Source organism: Zingiber officinale, chromosome 7B (genome assembly GCF_018446385.1).
Source record: "Zingiber officinale cultivar Zhangliang chromosome 7B, Zo_v1.1, whole genome shotgun sequence".
In the NCBI taxonomy this organism is placed as follows: Eukaryota; Viridiplantae; Streptophyta; class Magnoliopsida; order Zingiberales; family Zingiberaceae; genus Zingiber; species Zingiber officinale.
Window position 1 is genome coordinate 97957031 of NC_055999.1, and position 18248 is coordinate 97975278.

General features: G+C 46.0%; 2 protein-coding genes across 2 annotated transcripts; one reads left to right on the top strand and one right to left on the bottom strand.

Annotated features, from left to right (window-relative positions):
• Nucleotides 1–9514: 9514 nt before the first annotated feature.
• LOC122003965 lies at nucleotides 9515–10741 on the top strand. The gene is given in 4 exon segments (XM_042558921.1): nucleotides 9515–9705; nucleotides 9707–9722; nucleotides 9830–9906; nucleotides 9982–10741. Coding segments are annotated over 4 exon segments (678 nt in total). The 5' UTR covers nucleotides 9515–9582; the 3' UTR covers nucleotides 10444–10741.
• On the bottom strand, nucleotides 10486–11734 carry LOC122003964 (NADH-ubiquinone oxidoreductase chain 1-like). The gene has a single exon (XM_042558920.1). It carries the CDS (start codon nucleotides 11478–11480, stop codon nucleotides 11181–11183), a length of 300 nt encoding a protein of 99 aa, XP_042414854.1. The 5' UTR covers nucleotides 11481–11734; the 3' UTR covers nucleotides 10486–11180.
• Nucleotides 11735–18248: the final 6514 nt, after the last annotated feature.

An 18248-nucleotide genomic window follows, 5' to 3' on the forward strand; every position in this document is an offset into this window, starting at 1 on the left:
AGTATTGCTTTTTACCCGAAGCAACTGCGAAGGCAGCAACAAGAGCACATTGACTATAGGAACTTGCAAGAGCCGAGTACCCATCAACAGTAGGAACACTAGGAACTTGCAAGAGCCGAGTACCCATCAACAGCAGGAGCAATGGACTCCAATACACCAGCATCATTACCAGTGTACTCACTAATAGTAGGAGCAGCCCTCCTCTACTCACTATCCCCAGTAGCCCTACTCGAAGACTCTAAAGCAACTGCAACAGTAGCATCCCCAGTCACTTTTAAAGGAACAGAAGATTCTCCTTTAGCCCCAACTGCCCCAGCAACACCTGAGTCTGAAGTGCCTGCTCTATTGCCATCTGCAAAGGCCTCAGTGCTAGCTCCCGAGTCATAGTACTAAATAGTTGAACTCAAATCCGGATCCCTCCGCTGCATCGACTTTAGCAACTCAAGAGGGAACTGCACCAGCCTCAACGGAAGGAACTGCACCAGCCTCACCCCCAACATGCGAAGACCTCTCAACCCTAGTCACTTCCCTCGCCGTAAGTGAGTCTGACTTTGTGACCAACTCCCATGGAAGCCCCTTTCCCCAGCAGCCCCCGCAGCATTATTAGCTCCTGTGGGAACACCTTTTTCAAGCATTTTTGATAATACTACATGAGTAGCTCCGTAACTTTCAAGCGCCCTATAGGATTCTACAGTAGGAGGAACTTCTACCAGCCCTACCTGAGTCAGCCCTTTCCCTGAGTCTACTTTTGAAGCCCTACTTTTTTGAAGCCCTACCTGCGCCATCCCTAACTGCCCCAGGTGCACCTGAGTCTACTTTAGCCCCTTTCAGGGTACCTCTGGCACCAGAGCATAAGGACGTAAAACAGCTTTCAAGTGATAAGTAGTATAATGATCACTCCTTTAAGCAGCCCCGCATGGGCCTTAAAAAACCGCCAAATCCAGTTGCTTGTGGAAAGAATGAATGTGAGGAGAAAGACTGACAGGAGATGAAGAACCGTACAAAACAATTAACATATATATCAGCCGCCCAGTAGAGTTCTGGTGTAGCTGTATCCGCAGCCTAACCTAATGAGTCTGAGTCTTTTCCAGAGCTTGTTTTGTGGTCAGGTACCCAAGGAGGCGGATCTTTCGTAGTTTTGAATATATGGGTAACGGAATGTAAGGAGTTGGCTCAGGTATGGAGTTGTGGCTTAGCCTTCTTTTGATGAGTTGTGGGGGCTTCTTCGCTTGACCGAACAATTGTGATAGGGATACTTTTGCAGCATCCCCTACTGGGTCTACTTTTTTAGCCCCACCAAAAGATTCTCCTTGATCTACTTTTTTAGCCCCCGCTTCTTCTGTAGCCCTAGATTCTTCTCCTTTATCTACTTTTGGATGTAGTCGAAGCATTCCTTCTCTTTCTGTGCCCTCCTCTGTCGTTCCTCTCTTTCTGGTATCCCTAACCCTATCTTCTCTTATCTGGAACAGGGAAGTTGCTTTTGAATCTGTACTACCTAACTGTCCCCGCTAAGTTGGTCTTCTTCGCCTGTCTGTGGCAGTTGCCTTTTGATGAGTGTCCTACGTGTTGTACTACTTTGGTCCAACGGGCCCTCCTCCCTAATCGTGCGCGCCATGGTCCTTCTAATAAGTTTTGTGTACCCGTCGCTGTACCCTATCCGTGGTTAGGTAAATTCTATATCCTTACTTTCCTTTGAGGCCCTTTACCCTTCCTTTCCTTCCTCTGGTGTAGCATCCCCACCAGCACCAGTAGCATCTGCCTCAAAAGCTGAACTACTGTACTTCGCAAGCGGGAACCCCCCAAGCACCCCTAGCCTCACTGGCCCCTGCCCTATCCCCAACTGATTCTTCTACTTTATCTACTGTAACGGATGATTCTCCTTTTGCTACTGTTGAAGCATCCCCATAGTCTTCTCCTTTAGGAGCACCTTCCCCAGCCGGACCTGCCCCATCGCCAAGGTAGTCTACTTTAGCTGCGTAGAGTTTCGAAGCAAGGCCATACTATATAACATTCACTGGTCAACCTGGAACCCCAGACTTTCCCTTGTCTATTCTTTGCACAAGGAAGGCTTACTCTATCTCTACTCTAGTACCGAAGTTTGCTTTTGATTAATGGCCCGCGTACTTCTGGTTTGGGTCGAAGATTAGTCGTAAATAGCCCCAAAGGCTATTTCTCTCCCCAATATATATACAGGGTAGCAGAGGTACTTATATTATATACAGGCGGATTAGTCTACAATAGCCTTTGGGGCTATTTATCTCCTTAGGGATAAGCTCAGAGCCGGCTTATTATAGGGCTGGATTCTTCGACATCGGATTATATGAATAAGACTAGATTATTCTCTATTATTCATGCGTAGCATTACTTAGATGGGACTAATCATGCTTATTGTATGTATATATGTTGCTACTGACCACCAAATTTGAGTGAATTAGGTTTTTAAATTGACTTTGACTTTGTAAATAAAAAACATAAGAACACGGCTTGCATATACTACTTATCAGTCGACCGTTCCTGCATATACTACTTATCAGTCGACCGTTCCTCGCAAATAAAAAATACACTCTACTCTAAAGTACTATTCTATTGCCCTTAATTCCATCTTTTAGTCTCGGATGACAACACCTACTTTACTCTGCGGTAAGAGTCTCGCTTTCATACAGCGAGAGTAATTGGTTCAAATCCAATAAAGAAATACACTTACTATTCGACGCAAATCAAATACACTCTACTCTAAAGTACTATTATAGTACGCTCATATTCAAATACATCCGTCATCGTATAGTAAGAAAAACATCATTGCCCCTCTCAATAGCCATACCACAGCTAAATGGTCGACGCAATTCTACTGATATTCTACTTAGACCCTATTCGTATGGTACGGAACGCTCATCAATTTATGACCCTTCCGACTTCAATTGACTACTCCGACTTCAATTTACTACTCCGCAGGTATGGTCGACGCAATTCTAGTACGCGACTTCAATTTACTACTCCGCCCCTCTCAATAAAGCCCGGTCGACATACGTACGCAAATCGTCTCTTATAGTACATCGTCTACGCGACTTCAATTTACTACTCCGCCCCTCTCAATAAAGCCCGGTCGACTTACATGCAGGAACGGTAGACGCAATAAAGTCTGGTAGAGAAATCTATCCAATTTGAGCATTTGAGTTCGCTCATAACGATGTTAGGTTAAGTTGTGACAATTAGTAAAGCGGATTTCCCCCTTCCCTTCCGTTCAGCTCTTCGCCCCACAGCAACAGTCGTAAATGGCTTTAGGCCATTTACTCTTACCTTTACAGTCGAGCATATCCTTTCGTCTACAATCGACCTATCGGTCGCTGGCTATATTCTCCTTTGGTCGCCCAAAGCAACAGTCGTAAATGGCTTTAGGCCATTTACTCTTACCTTTACAGTCGAGTTCTATCCTTTCGTCTACAATCCCCCTCGCCCTTCGGGCGAGCTCAATCGGTTGATTCCCTAAATTACGGTATTGCGCTGGCTCCTTGTGTCGCCCCTTGACTCTATCATCTTCTTTGTTTATTATATTATGATTATGCAAGAAAGGAAATTCGTTACTCAGTCTTTTTCTTGTCAGCCGCGGAACACACTTATACGGAATTTTAGCAGCAGTTCTCTATCACAATTGGTTTCTGATATCAACCTGGTCTGCAACGATTTGCAAAGAGCTAACCGCTTGAGTATTCCGCCATTGAAACTCAAAACCGTCAAGGACCAAATCTTAACTAATTCCTACACTCTTTCTCCACTACGGGTGGAGTTCATCGAGCAGGAGTATATATCATATTATCTCGCTCGAAACCTAAAAGACTCGCCGGATGATATAACCGTTAATACGTCCTTCGACTCTACCATTGTGAGAATTGTAAGGCCTTCAAATCCCGAAGATAGCCTCGTCCTTTTGGCATTATCCGTTTCCATCTTACGCGTCTTGAAGGGCAGCTTGCCCAGAAACGGATACAGATTGGTCGATGGAGTTGACGCCTTCTATGATGCTATTCGCCAAATTGGAAAGGCGGAGAGATTGTTCAAAATTGTATTAATCATTGCGCCACGCTTTACACCTCTTTGTGCAGTAGAACGAATAGTCGAACGCTACATCAAAAGGGACGATCCCATTTAGAATTTCATTTCCTCCTTTCTCAACTTACCAATCCTAGATAGGCACGGCAACGATAGAAAGGGTTCGGAAGACTTCGACGGTATACCAGAGGTGGGAGAAATGAAGACATTACTGTGGGAACTAGTGTTCATGGAAATAGTCGATCAACTTTTTCCCAAACATTTTCCCGGAATTCGCTTTTTGCGATTTCACGACGAGCTTTATCTTTTTGCATCCGAGACGGATACATTAGAAAAGTTCGAATTACATAGGTTTATTCGGGATATCCCTATGCTGGGATTGCTGGAATCGATGGGTAAAGGAGATAAACCACTCATATGCTATCACAAACAGCATCTTTATCTAGGCGCAGACGGAGTAGTTCAACTAGGCGGTCCCGCTTAACTCATTTCCTTCCGATTCTACTTTCAGTCGCCAATTCGACTATCGTCTCACCTATCCATATCCATCTCCATATCCAGTGGGTACCCACAGCAACAGTCGTAAATGGCTTTAGGCCATTTAGATTAATACTTATGTGTATTCTTTGGCCTTATCAGTCGAGCTCGATCCTTACGTCTCCAATCCCCCTTCCCTTCGTTCAGCTCTTTAAATACTGCTGATGGTTTTTTAGGCGCCCTTCGGGCGAGCTCAATCGGTTGATTCCCTAAATTAAATGATGGTATGGCGCTGGCTCCTTTTTCCGTCGCCCCTTTCCTTATTTCTTTGATAATAGAGTTGGCTATCTTTGTGGCATCGATTGTACAAGTTCGTGAAGAGGGCTGGACGAGTGGAATGAGGGAGAGCGGCTCGATCGACAAAAAAGATTAGTAAGCCCCCCTAGAACCTGGCAAAGTCACTATCAATTCATTCCCGAGCAATTCTCAACCAACATATGCGATTCATCCCCGTAAAGATTAGAGAAGAATTCCGACAACTTCAGGAGAAAAAGAGGCATTTACCTATTATCTTTTATGGTGTGATTTTGTTTTTTTTATTTACTCCCACCCGGAGAGATTTTGGTTCAAGGCTCAAGTGATTCAATCTTGCTAACAGTATTCTTATCATAAGCCTCATGGCTGGTTATGGATTCTTCCCCAAAAACCTTCTATTATTGAACGTAAAAGGCAGGGCCTTTCCCTATCTCCCTCTTTAAGTAGCGCCTCCTTCCTTTCCTTTCAATCAAGTTGGTGAGCCGTGTGCGTGTGATGGGAAAGAAAAACCAATACCTCCTAAAAGAGCTTCCAACAAGGAAAGCTCAAAACAAAGGAGGAAGCAGCTTAAGAACGGCATTATTCGGATGGATTAATGACAATGAAAACTGGATTCATGCCCAGCAGAAAGAGGAGAGGATGCTATGCTCTAGATGCTATCGAAGCAGTCGTATACCGCTTGCTGATTAAAACAAAGAATAGGTATTTTATGAAAAAATATCCAATATGAATACATTTCCCATTGCTTTTGGTTGACCGAGAAAGAGGGAGCTATAGCTATCTAAGGAGCGAGCAAAATACCTTTCTAATGGCTTCTTAACTTGGTGGCAGAGGCATATCGAGAGAACTTTCTCTGTCGACGTCGATGATGCCGTCGTCAGGCTAGATTGCCTGAATAGGCAAGTCATAACAGAGTAGCTCGTATGTATCAGCACTAGTGGCTCATCAGCATCAAGTTCATTAGTTGTGGGAAGTACAGCTAGTGAGCATTGAAGAGTTGAGAGGTGGGATTGAAAACCCTTCCCTCTACCTAAACCAGGCCTCAAAGTAGATTCCGCTTCCTTGATGGATTAGGAGTTTGGAAAGTACACCTCAGAGGGGGGTTCACAGGCCGTGGAACCTATGAGATAGAGTCGATGGAATTGATCGGGTGGGTTCTCACGCATTGTTTCGGGCAAGTCCTTCTAAGTAGAAATATCATAAGTAATGAACTTTGTAGGCTCAATGTTGAATTAAGATCTCATGAGTCCGATAAAGAAAAAAAAAAAAAGATCGATCGAGTCCAGGAAAAAGTACTCCCATTACTGGAAACGGCTCAAAGCATAGTAAAAAAGGCTCGTTCAGACCTATAGTTGCTTGTGAGCTATACTTCTTTTAGCCAGCGAGTTCGTTGCAAGAAATAGAAAAAGCAAGGGAAGATTAGGGGCTCTATTCAATTAGAGTTTCACCGTCGATTATCTTTTCAAGCGATTTCCTCTTTCTCAAAGATTACCCGCAGATATAGGTGTAACCCTCTTCTCTTTGGAAGTCAAAAGAGTTAACAAGCCCATACAATTCAATTGCCGAAACAAGGTAAGCCACTCCAGCCATTGATCAAGTTGGAGTGGTAAGACTAATAAGGTAAAGCCCATAAGTTTCAGTTGTAGTGCTTCGCCATGCCATGTGGTTTGAAATCTAGTGGCAGTTGGAGTAATATACGTATACGTGGTGGGCATTTTGCTGACTGCTTTCTTTATTTGTTTGAGAAATTTGAGATGGAAGAGCTGGAGCTATGGAGTGTGTAATAGTTTGAATTTAGTTATGGGCTCATAGGAACGCTTTAGTTCATAATTTTGAGGGGTAGATTAGCTTAATCATTTTCTTGTCCGTGCCATGGACTACATATTTCAGTTTTAAGAGGCCAAAGAGAAATCGCAAATAGTGCAAGAAGCAAGTTTCGGCAGTTCATGGAGACCGGAGCATGCCAACTGCTACAAGCTCAATGTAGATGCGACGTTTTTGGCAAAAACACTAGAAGCAGGTGCGAACAGGATTATTCGAAAAAATGCCCGAGAAGTTTAGGTAGCTAGAAAGATGCCACTTCATGGTGAGACGGAGGCCCTTAGTGCAGAAGCCATGGCTCTTAGAGAAGCTCTTGATTTGGCGGCTGATTGTTGTTTTTACGATTTTCTGTAATGATAGATACTGACTCTACTGAGTTTCAAGCAGTCGGTGGTTGGAGAGGGTCTGAAAGATACTCGACCGAAGGGAGAGGGAAGAAGGTCAGATTCAGAATCCCCAATGTCTTGGTCTTGACCTTCGCTTCGAGGGTCTGAAAGATACTCGAGCGAAAGCGAAGAGGGACAAGCACCGCATCTAGGTAAGCGGCATCTACAACAATTGATTCACCGGATCTTCCATCTACGAAAATGGAGGAGATGTGAGTCTTTCTGAGCATCCGCCCTATCCACGATAGTGTAACCTTGCCAGAAAGAAGATCGGACGTTATTCCGGTTCGTGAGAATTTTCGTGATAATGCGTGAAACATTTGTTTGGTCTCCCACAGCTATCTATGCTATTGAAAGGTATGGCTACTCTCTTCTTTCCTGCTGAACTGAACCTCCTTCCCAATACAGGCTTCGCAGCCATATCAGGGGCTGTAAACGAGACTCCCCAGGCGGATCTGTTGTCCTTGGGCAGCCCTGCATAAAGGGGCAATGGCTCTAAGTGCATGGAGACATCACACACTCTGGCGCATCGAAAACACAAAGAGGGATCCACTATTTTCTTATGAACAGCTAGCTTGGAGCTACTCTTCGTCCTAAAAACAGGCTCTGCAGGAAGACATGTTGCCGTGGAATGGCATGAGCGAGACGCACCCTAAAGTGGTGCTTGTGCTGGGCCAAGTGGGCTGGATGAGTATAGTCCAAAGGCTAGTCGGATTAATGTTGACTAACGGGTGGGCACTTGGACGGTGCGCCACGAAAAGCGAAGCTTCTCAAAAAAGCTTGAGCGCTTTCCCTGAACAAGAAGTCAACTGCAACTTGAACCTAAGAGCAAGTTTACGAAGCGAGTGACTCTATCACAGCACCTATCGGTGATCAACTGGCATTCTCTCTGATCTCAAACTAAAGCTACAAGCCTTAGTTCACAGTTCGGCTAGCATAAGCAGGAGTTCTAGTAGGTGCTTTCCCCGCGCCCGTGTACACCTCATCAGTCGGATCAAAAAATCCAGTGTCTGCTCGATATCGAAAATCGATTGGTTAACCGCATAGTCAAACAGGGTTCCCAAGACCTAAAGAACTTTCCATTTTGATCACCTTTCTTAGCCCCCATGATAGAGGAGACGGCCGGCGAACCGCCGACTGGAGGCGGCGCCTCTCCTGGAATATCAGAAAATCTGGCTGGCTCAAAGAGAGCAAGGGATGGCAGAGAGAAAGCGGGTACTGGTGAAGGGTCACAGCCGATGGTTGTTCACAAAACCAATCAGGAGACTGTGAACCCGTTGAAAGACTCCTAGGCGAGTAAATTGAAGCAAAATAACAATCCCCTTTTCTGGGATTCGGAAGAGGAGGAAGGTGAGATTGTAGAAGAGAAGAGCATTATGTCTCTGATGATGATTCCCTTGAAGAGGAGCCTGATGAATCATCCGTCTTTCTCGGGATGAAAAGCAACGTATACGCGAAGAAAAGACTGCTTGTTAAACTGTTGGGACGTAAAGTGGGATATACCTCTCTGTATAATAGAGTCAAACAATTGTGGGCTCTCACGGGAGATTTCCAAGCAGTTGATCTGGATAATGGATACTTCTCTTTCCGTTTTGAGAAGAAGGTGGATTATGATCATGTTCTGCTTGATGGCCCTTGGCTTATTGCTGATCACTATTTGCTTGTTCGAAGATGGGTGCCTGGCTTTCGCTCGGAAGAAGCAACAATAGATTCGGTGGCGGCTTGGATCAGACTCCCAGGACTTCCGCTTTCATTTTCTGATTCAGATGTGCTCCGGCGTATTGGTGATGAGATCGGTAAAACTTTCTAAATTGATAGAACCACGACTTTGACTTTGAGAGGCCGCTTTGCTCGCCTTTGTGTGGAACTAGACTTAACCGTGCCTAAAATCTTTATCGGAAAACGAGTCGGCGCATGGTCTTGAATGACCCATAGGCTTTGGGCTTCGATGGCTGCTTGAAAGACGCAGATTGGGAAGTTAGTTGGCTATGGTCCGTCGTGCATTGTGCAGACGACTGATGGCTTACGTTGCCAAGAGGGCATTGTGAGACAAAGGGTCGGTCGACCTAAAAAACCCATCAGCAGAATTATAAGTTGAAAAACCCGTCTTTTTCGCATAAAGAGAATTTGCTTAAGCAAATGGTACAGAAGTTAGAAAAAAGTTGTAAAACCCGTCTTTTTCGCCTAATTCTGATTTTCCCTAATGACTTGGACCTGAATTAAAAAAAAGTTGAACTTCCCGTCTTTTTCGCCTAATTTGAGACAAAGGAAAGGGCTGAAAAGGATGGTGGCTATTATATTATCGCAATGGCGGTCTGGAGGATCTAGAAATGGGGAATTCCGACCTCTTACATCTTTAGTAGCCCCCAGAAATGATTGAGATAATGACTACTCTATCCACGCTCTTCCGTGCTCGTAGGTTGACTCCCCTATGCATCCCGACTAAGGTCTCACAAAGATGCACTTCCCTTATGCATCCAGCCGCTTCACTAATGTTCATAGGTTATACAGAGGGGTGGTTTGGTTATAGACTCTTATGCGCGTTCTTTCTTCGAACGTTTTGGTATGTATTGCCCTGCCCCCTAACTATAGATCAGATCCACCAGACGAGAAACTCAATTCCGCACTGCTGCTGAGTCGTCGGACTTATCCCCCAAGGGGATTCGTGGAATTTCTGTGGATTGCGTTGGGGGAAATCTACCAAAGCTAGGCAGATAGATAGACTCCTTTCCCGCTGCTAAGAGAAAGCAAGAAAGAAAACTCAATTCTTGTTTTGAAATCAGCGCTACCTTTTGGGTATGCAGATACTACGAGTCCTCTCACTACCAACCAGCAGACATCATCTGGCTGGGTCTTGCCGGTATCAACAACGAGAAAAAAACAACCAAATGGAAACAGCAACTAACTATGGCTCTTGGCCCAGACAACGCCCTAGGCTACGGGGGGATCGGAGCAAGAGGGAAGGCCTAGACGACGTTTTTCTTCCTGGGCTGCAGTAAGTAGATCGAGAGGTCGTTCCGCCCCCTGTCCCCGAAGATGGGTAATATGTTCTCAAAAAATGTTGTTCCAATCTGACCTAGCTGGCGAGCGATCCCAGTTCGCGGCAGAGAACAAGACAGCAAGCGAGCGTACCTTTGTTCGCTTCTTCTCCACCAAGCACGAAAGTTTAAGGATAACTGTAGGTCGGTGGCTACCTAAGGAAACTCCGATTCGATCCGCCCCCTGGCTGGGAGGCATTTACCTCATCCCGATCACAAGGAGAGGTTCACCGGGGTACTTTTTTTTTCCTTTTCAGATCAGAAAGAATGAAATGCATAGGGGACAAAATTCTTCTGATGGTTGTTGCGGCATGCTCCTCAGATTTACGGATTCGCAGGGGGCCTCCGGCCCTACTTAGTTGACTGACAATGACAAAGGCTTTCGAAACTAAGTAGGTCCTTTTTGAATTGAATCTTAAGTAGTCTATCAGTGGTGCGAAGCGGTTTTGCCCCTTTTCAGTAGGGGAGCGAAAGGTTAGACCTTCAAAAGTGAGCGAAGAGCGGTTCTTCTATGTAGGTATGGCCCTCCCCCTTGACTTTCCTAACGTCGAGCTAAGTGACTTCGTAACCTTTGCGTAGCGTAGTAGAATGAAGGCGGAGCACCGACGCTCTCTTACCTATTAGCCTAAGCGTCTTCGCTAACTCGCTCGCCTACTATACTATACCCTACTATACAAGACATTAGTAGGCTAGGCTAACTCAGCCGCTTACTTCTACTAATGTATTGTATAGTAGCGCCTTTTCCTTTTTGAATAACCCATTCTCATTATCTTTCATAAGTCAAGTAGGCGAACCCATAGGTCCTTAGTAGCGTTGACAAAGAAGAACAGCAAGACAACGAAGATTTTGATTTGGCCAGCTTGACAAGCTCTTGATCTGAGGTGCGAAGAGAAAGATTGATTTTTTATGAAAAACACTTCTCGATCCCGACCCGGAAAGTGACCGACCAGGGCCCTATTGATGAATGAAAGAAAAGGTTGTTGAGCCCTAGCCCTCTAAGCCCACACCTGTGTAGAGTAGATCGTTCAACACCTGCGGCACAAACCCATTTTTGACCTATTGGTCCGTCTATCATAGGCGACCGAACGGCCGCCCCCTAATTACTAGACCGACCTGCTGTCAGAATTCCATAAAGACCTAGCGAAGATATGGCAAACAAATAAAGTAGCCCTATGTTCGAATCTGACAATACCATACCATAATCAAAAGGTACAACGGCCCAAGCGACCAGACTTAACATAAATGTAGCCACTGGAGCCATTCTAAAAAGGGATAAATTAGCACTACTTGGTGAAATAGGTTCTTTTAGAATCAATTTCAAACCATCTGCTAGAGGTTGTAACAATCCGAACGATCCCACTACATCAGGACCCTTTCGACGTTGCACAAAAGCCATTACTTTACGTTCAGCTAGCACTAAAAAGGCGACTCCTAGTAAAAGTGGTAGAATTAAACACAGTATTTCCGCTGGAACTGCTATGTACGTTTTCGATTTTCTATTTACTCATGCGCCTGGTCGACCCAATCATGATATTGAAGGATGGGACCTTTTCTCGAAAAAGAAAACTCTTTCTTCTATATATACGCAATTCCTATCCAAAAAAGTACCGCTCGGGTTAGCTTGAAGGCTAGGCGAGTGGGTAGGTGCTTGTATCCCGCCTCGAGTAGGCAAAGATTGGGGATGGCACAAGGTCCCTCTTTAGAGAATGACCGTGGTCGTGAAGCTTCCTTTCCATTGCGACAGGATTGAATCAGCCGAACCGCTTTCAAGCCTTCTTTTTTTTTCACTTTTTTTTCACGAGCAGGGAGATTTCCTATAGCCTAAGAGGAAGCGCCCAAGATCTTGTTGGCTTAGCACGCCCCTGTGATGATCGATCTTCAAGCATTGGACAAATACAAATAAATGGAGGTCTTGAAGAGCCTTTACTTCTTACTTGATGCGGGAGGGCTTTCGTACCGTACCAAAGCTGAATGGTGAAAGCATTCCTTGTTTTGACCGCAGCACCCTATCTTGACCCTTTTCTCGAATTGGTCCATTTCGAGTTGGCCCTTCGACCGGCCTTGGCCTTCAAAGGAAGAGTTGGATTTCCAGCAATAGAAAGATAGGAATCAAAGCCCCAGGCATTAGCCAAAAGAGTGTAACTTCTCTGTCAAGTTCTACTCTTTCTCTCTTCTTTAAAGACCTTCAGGGGAGCAAAAGAACTGCCAAAAACCGAGCAGTGAATCCTTCTGTCTTTCTTTCTTCCGTTAGCGCACAAACGAAAGGGCTTTCGAAAGCCCACGGAGCGGGAGCCCAGGAGAGGACAAAACACGCCACGCACGGAGATTGGGTCAGTGGCTTCAGCTGTTCCAACGTATTGGGATAGCAGCCTTCGGGCTTTGCCAATAAGTCGGGTAGGAAAGTTTCATTGCTCGTCTTCTTCCCTGAGATGGAACCCACAAGCACGAATGAGACAGGGCCCGGACTCCCACGGGGGGCAGCAGTGGGGAATCTTGGACTGAGCTACTTTTTGTTGCTGCGTCTTGAACGAGAGGCTATCCTCCATCACCCATTCTCATCGTAGAAAGCGGGGAGCATTCTCTATCAAATAATAATGAGGATGAAATATCTCCATTGGTTAGAATCAGATTCAACACGACTTGGGAATAGGGAATTGAGAGATAGAGCTAGCCTATTCGTTATGGGGAATCAATGCTCCGGGCCGAATAAAGCTTACCTCCGGCACCTGGCTTTCCCCGGCGCATCGCATATAACGCCCTCTTCTCTTCACCCGAGACATGAATGCAGGCAGTTTTCGAGAGCAGAGACTTTCTTCAAATGCTTTGTCTTTGTTCTAGTGAGAGAGGGCCCAAGTCTTTCAGATTTGAATGAGCATGCAAGAACGAAAGAAGAGCAAGTATTCCCAGTTGATCACTACCTATCATCGACATATAAAAGAAGAAAGAAGGTAGATACTACCCGCGGCTGAAGAAGATCCAGGGGATCGGTCCGAGATCGAAAGAGCCTTGGATTAACTTGAATTGGCCAAGGTTCAAGAACAAAAGGATCGCTTGGCCGAACAGATTAGCCCTCTGATTGCAGAGGATAAGGCACGACTACGGAAATGTGGCACTTCTTTCCTCTCTCTGAGGTGAATCCAATAGTATAGTATCCCCGAACAGATGTTCTCTAATGCTTTGTTAGAATTCCCTCTTGCTGCTTGAGGAGGAGCTCATAACATAGACTGAGACTATTAAAAGTCAGTCTCGAGTAGGCCAATTTCCTTCTTGCTTTGCCATCTCGTGAGTAGCTGTTAGATGCGTCCTTCCGCATGAAGAGATTCTGGGCATCTTCGATGAGGATCAGAAGCATCGAATGCAAGCCAAGCTGTGGAAGAATAGGGTCTTTGCAAGATGCGCTCTTAGCAAGTGAATCATACTAGGCTTCTAGTCTTTTGCCCGAATAGGCCTCGGGGATAGCCTTAGCTTTTCTTTTGTTGCGGCGAGAAAGGATTCATTCAGGTAAGTGCATCCCTTCGAATGGAAGACGGGAAGGAAGAGCAAAATCTTGAGATAGGGAATTGCACTGGTAGTTCAATCCAGAAATGCCAGGCTAAGAGAGTTCTGGAAAGGTAAGCTTTAGACTGGTTTTCCTGCATTCTTTTGTTGAACAAGAAAACACACACCCAAGACTTTCTGCCAGAACTGGTCTTTCTGTAGTTCATCTGTCTAAAAGAGAGACTCCGCCATAAGATAAGACTTTCAATGCTATCCTCTTATAATCTTCTGACTAGAGGGTAGAAGACGATTCGATCAAACATTCAGTCTTATAATCATCTCCGGTAAGGCAGTGAAATCGATTTCTGCTAGCCGGGATTCTCCGATGCGATGGTTGGAATGATATAACTTCCGACAGTCAAAGAAATGCCAAAGAGGCAGGTTATGCAATAGCATTGGGGTCTCGATCCTGTCCAATAGATAGCTCACGGAATCACTGCCCGGAAGTGCTTCGAATCGACAGTCAATCCGGAAGGTAAGCTCAGAAAGGAGAAGAGAAGCCTCGGCGTCCGCTGCTTTACCTTGCTTTGCTACCTGATATAATGGTATTGGACCAGGTCAACCGGAACTGGAATGGACGAAAGTCGACCTAAAGTGCCCCATATCTTGGATAATCCGATTGGGTAATCCGAGGATGCGACTGACTACTACGGAACGAGAGTCGCTGTGGGAATAGGAATAGCGGAAACCCATTCTGTGAAACTCACGTTTAGGAAATTGTAGCATGGGGTGAGGAATCCCTAAAGAGGCTTACAGGAATCCCCTCTTTTTTGTTTTGGCTATAGCGATGAAGCAAGGTTATTAGATACCTCGGGAAAGTGGTTAGCCTTTAGCCTTCCATAACCCCCCCCTCGGTCGTTTTCGGTACTCAACCAAAGCATCATCGCCCGTCAGTGCTTAGCTCATTTCCTTCGGAACCCCGACACGGAAAGCTATTCTATCGAAAGAAGAAGGTAAGCTACATGGGATAGCGATAATATCGTATGAGAGAAGAGAAGGTTTTAATGTAGTATTCTCGAAGGCTTTAGCTGGGCGAAGCGAAGAGCTGAAACGTAGGGTAGAGAAACTACGTACCTAGCTCTTTTGAACTTTAAGGAGATTAAAGAGTCGCCAGGGACCTTACCTTATGAAATTCTGAATCGCGTTCTTGGCTCTGATGGAGCCCAACTCGAGTGAGTTTCGCTTGTCCCCAAACTTGCGGGTCTAGTCGCATACCCAAACCAACCGAGAGGGGCTCGGCCGCTTTCTTAGGATATCTACTCCTTATCCTATTATACCGCACCTAACAGCTGGGTGAGCGGAAATTCCCCTAATCTAATCAAGCTCTAATCCAACCCTCTCGGGTGAAATTTCAATCTCTTTTCGACGTTCGTCTACGTCGGCAACTACAGTCCCTCAGGGGACCTCCTAATGTTGTACGAAGGAACGGGGGAAGACAGTCCTGTCTAGTCGTTCGGATTTTCGTCCTGGAATTTCGTGTGTAAGGGTGATATAATAATACCTACACGTTCTCCTTTAAATAAAAACCAAAAAAAGACAGGTGAACAAATGAGAAGAGCCTCTTTCCGACCCGACCTCGTCACAGCTCGCGGCGGAAGAAAATGAATTTGGCTAAACAAAACAAAAGAAATCCCCTCTTTATAGAGAAACTCATCATATGTTTACTGTGGCGGTCACATCTTTTCTGTCAGAGTGTTTTTGCCATCCGCGAGGATAAAAGCAGTACCAATCCACTTAAAAGCTTCAACATTTGGCAGTCAAAACAAAGGACGCCATTCCTCAAGTGAGAATGAGCATTTTTCCCCTTTTTGGTGTAGACGCTTTCAGAGGTTTGCTACTAAGACAAGTTCCGTTGGTCGCCTTCTTCTTTCGCTATACTCAATGGGCTAGGGTGGTCCCATTTCGCCTTACCAACCCCAGGCAAAACCTTGACTAATGACATAGTCGAGCTTCTTTCTATCGAAAATCGATCATCCGCGGATCTACCGCTTTGCTTATGCTGACGACTGACTATTCAGACTACCCATCGGTCAGCTATGCTTCGGTCATTTAGATTAATACTGAAGACCGTAGCTTGGAGCTTGGAGTTTGGCCTGACTATTCTCCCAGCCCACAAGGCGGGTGCCCGGATCAGTTTCATTAAGATAAGAGGAGAGCGAGCACTTTAGCCGAGCGAGTTTTGGATCGGTGAGCCCTCCTACTATAGTTCTCGGCCATGAACTGCACTAAGGGATCTAGGTTCTCGACCATGAACTGCACAAACGGGTCTAGCTCCTCTGCATGCACTCTGGCTTCCGAAGAATTGTGAATCGAGAGTGCCCGATCGGTGCATTCCACTCAATAGGTGCTTCCTTCGCGATCGTGAACAATATATTTAGCCCTGGGCTTCGGCGCCGCTACGCTACTCCTCCGCTATTAGCCACCTAAGCTCTCTTCTACCACGCAATTATGAATACGAGTCAGATCAGACCTATGCCTTTTGCTCCCCTATGGTCTTAGCTACTCAGTTTTCTGAGCACTTTCCTTATTCTGGCATTCCCGCTATTACGAGCAGAAAGTGAACTGTAGAACAAGCTCGGCACATCCGCTTCGATCGAGCTTTAGATTCTTTCTTTCTCAGATATGGCTCGGGAAAGATAGGGCCTGGCCTGTCTTCCTTCCCTCTCCTCGCATTCGATCTGACTGGCACAGAGCGGAAGACAGTTGAACATTTAGGCTCAGTTCGCGCTCCCAGTGCTTGACTCCTCCAGGAGTTGTGAGAGGACTCGTGGGATGGTCTCCGCCTCCCGAATCATCCCGGCAGTCGTGATTAGGCCGGTTGAGGACTCCCTTGAGTACAGAGCTTCAGTCCTCCACTTCCGTTCCTTTTTCTCGGACGGATATTTCTCTCCTTTCCCTTTTCCTCCTACCTTTTCCTTACTTGCTGGCTCCGCTCTATATCTCTTCTCAACTAATAGAAACTAATAGAATAATGTGGTGCATAGCATCAAGTACTCGGGAGCGGATGGCAAAGGAAGTATGATATCTGCTTGCTGCGCCCGGTGGAGCGAGGTCGATGTTCGGACTTCCGTTCTTCCTTAGAAGCTCGGTTGACTTCTTGCTCGCTGCTTCGTCTGGAGTGCTGCTTCTGCCGCACTGCGCTATCGCTCCGTTTGGCTGTTGCTTCGCCCCTCTCGTCTGCTTTTTTTCCTAACATCGAATGGTAGGCTGGCACGAGTCCATGGAAGAGAGCCCGGAGTTGAAGATCAGCTTGCTCTAAGGCTACTTATTCATCATATGTTCTTGGATTACAGTTCTACTTGACTTTAATTGGTATTGCTACTGCGAATGGTCTGCTCTAAGGAAAGAGTGACTGCTTTGTGCCATCCCATCTTAGTCCAAGAACTCAATGGGGCTCCTCCTTTTCCTCTTGCTAGAGCTGGGTGAAGGATTAGCTATGAAAGGGGCTCCATGAGGCGATCAAGACGAAGCAGGATCGGTCGGTGCCAGAGAGAGGATTAGGGGATGAGAGGTCGGTTTCAAATGGTGCGACCGGTTTGTTCGGTTCTATAATATCATAGTTCGGTTTCGGTTCACCATTCAAAGTAGGCGACCATAGGGAGGAAAAGGACGAGACCAAGAAGGGGGGAAGAAGAATGGGAAAAGCGATATAGAGCAGGGGCTAAAGCGAGGCTCTAGTTCCATGACGCGGAGGAGCAATCTCTCTTTCTTGTAGCCAGTGACGAAGGACGTGTAGCCACTCAGCCTAGGATCAGATTCAGAGACGGGATCAAAGGATCTCTAAGTTAGAAGACCGAGGGAAGGTCTGCCAACGACCACCAAAGGGACCATTGACACGTGACGTAAGTAAAGAGGATAGCTTAAGGAAGGTGCATAGCGGCTTCGTTGAGCTATTGAGTCGCCACCTCCATAGGAAATATGAGGTCCCGCCTAGCGAACGAATAAAGACGGACCGCCTATTCTTATATAACGGCGGAGAGGGCAGACCGATGAAAGCGAGCAGTGGAGAGCCCAAGTTCAGGAGCCGGAGCTCATTCAGTGACTAGTGGACCTGTGAGGCGTGAAGACCAGTTCAGAGGAGCGAAGGAGCCGACCAGCGAGCAGCGGGATGAGCCGTAGTCAAGCATAAATGCTGAGCCGACCGCTTCTCATATAGAATAGAGAGGAGAGGCCAGGTTACGATAGAAGATGCAGAGCTGGTTTATAGTTCGTAGCTCCAGAGTAGGAGTTTGAATCTTCCTCTTGGAAAAGAAAGAGTCAGGGCTCACTCAGAATGGGCAGAGATCAGGAGGACGGAGCTCGTGAGTAGGCGAGACTTGACTTTCTTTCATGCCGATGTTTCATTATATATTAATGAGAGTAGTAGCGTTCGCGGGCTATCGAGCCCAACCTACCCAACTTAGATGAAGCACGAGCTCGTTCACCGCTATCAAAGAAATTGATTATCGAAAAGGTGAAGTTAGAGAAAAGGGTGTCGATACGATCTCTCTCCCTCTCCTTAACTTGAAAGCGAGCGTCCCCATACAAAGAGACTCTCTCTCTCTCCCTAACTTGAAAGCGATCCCTTCCCAATATTACTTTAGTTTAGGCAGCTCTTCGCCCCACAGCAGATTACAGTATTGCGTAA

Coding starts and splice junctions, on each gene's coding strand:
- LOC122003964 (XM_042558920.1), bottom strand. CDS start 11,480: ATGGCTTTTGTGCAACGTCGAAAGGGTCCTGATGTAGTGGGATCGTTC.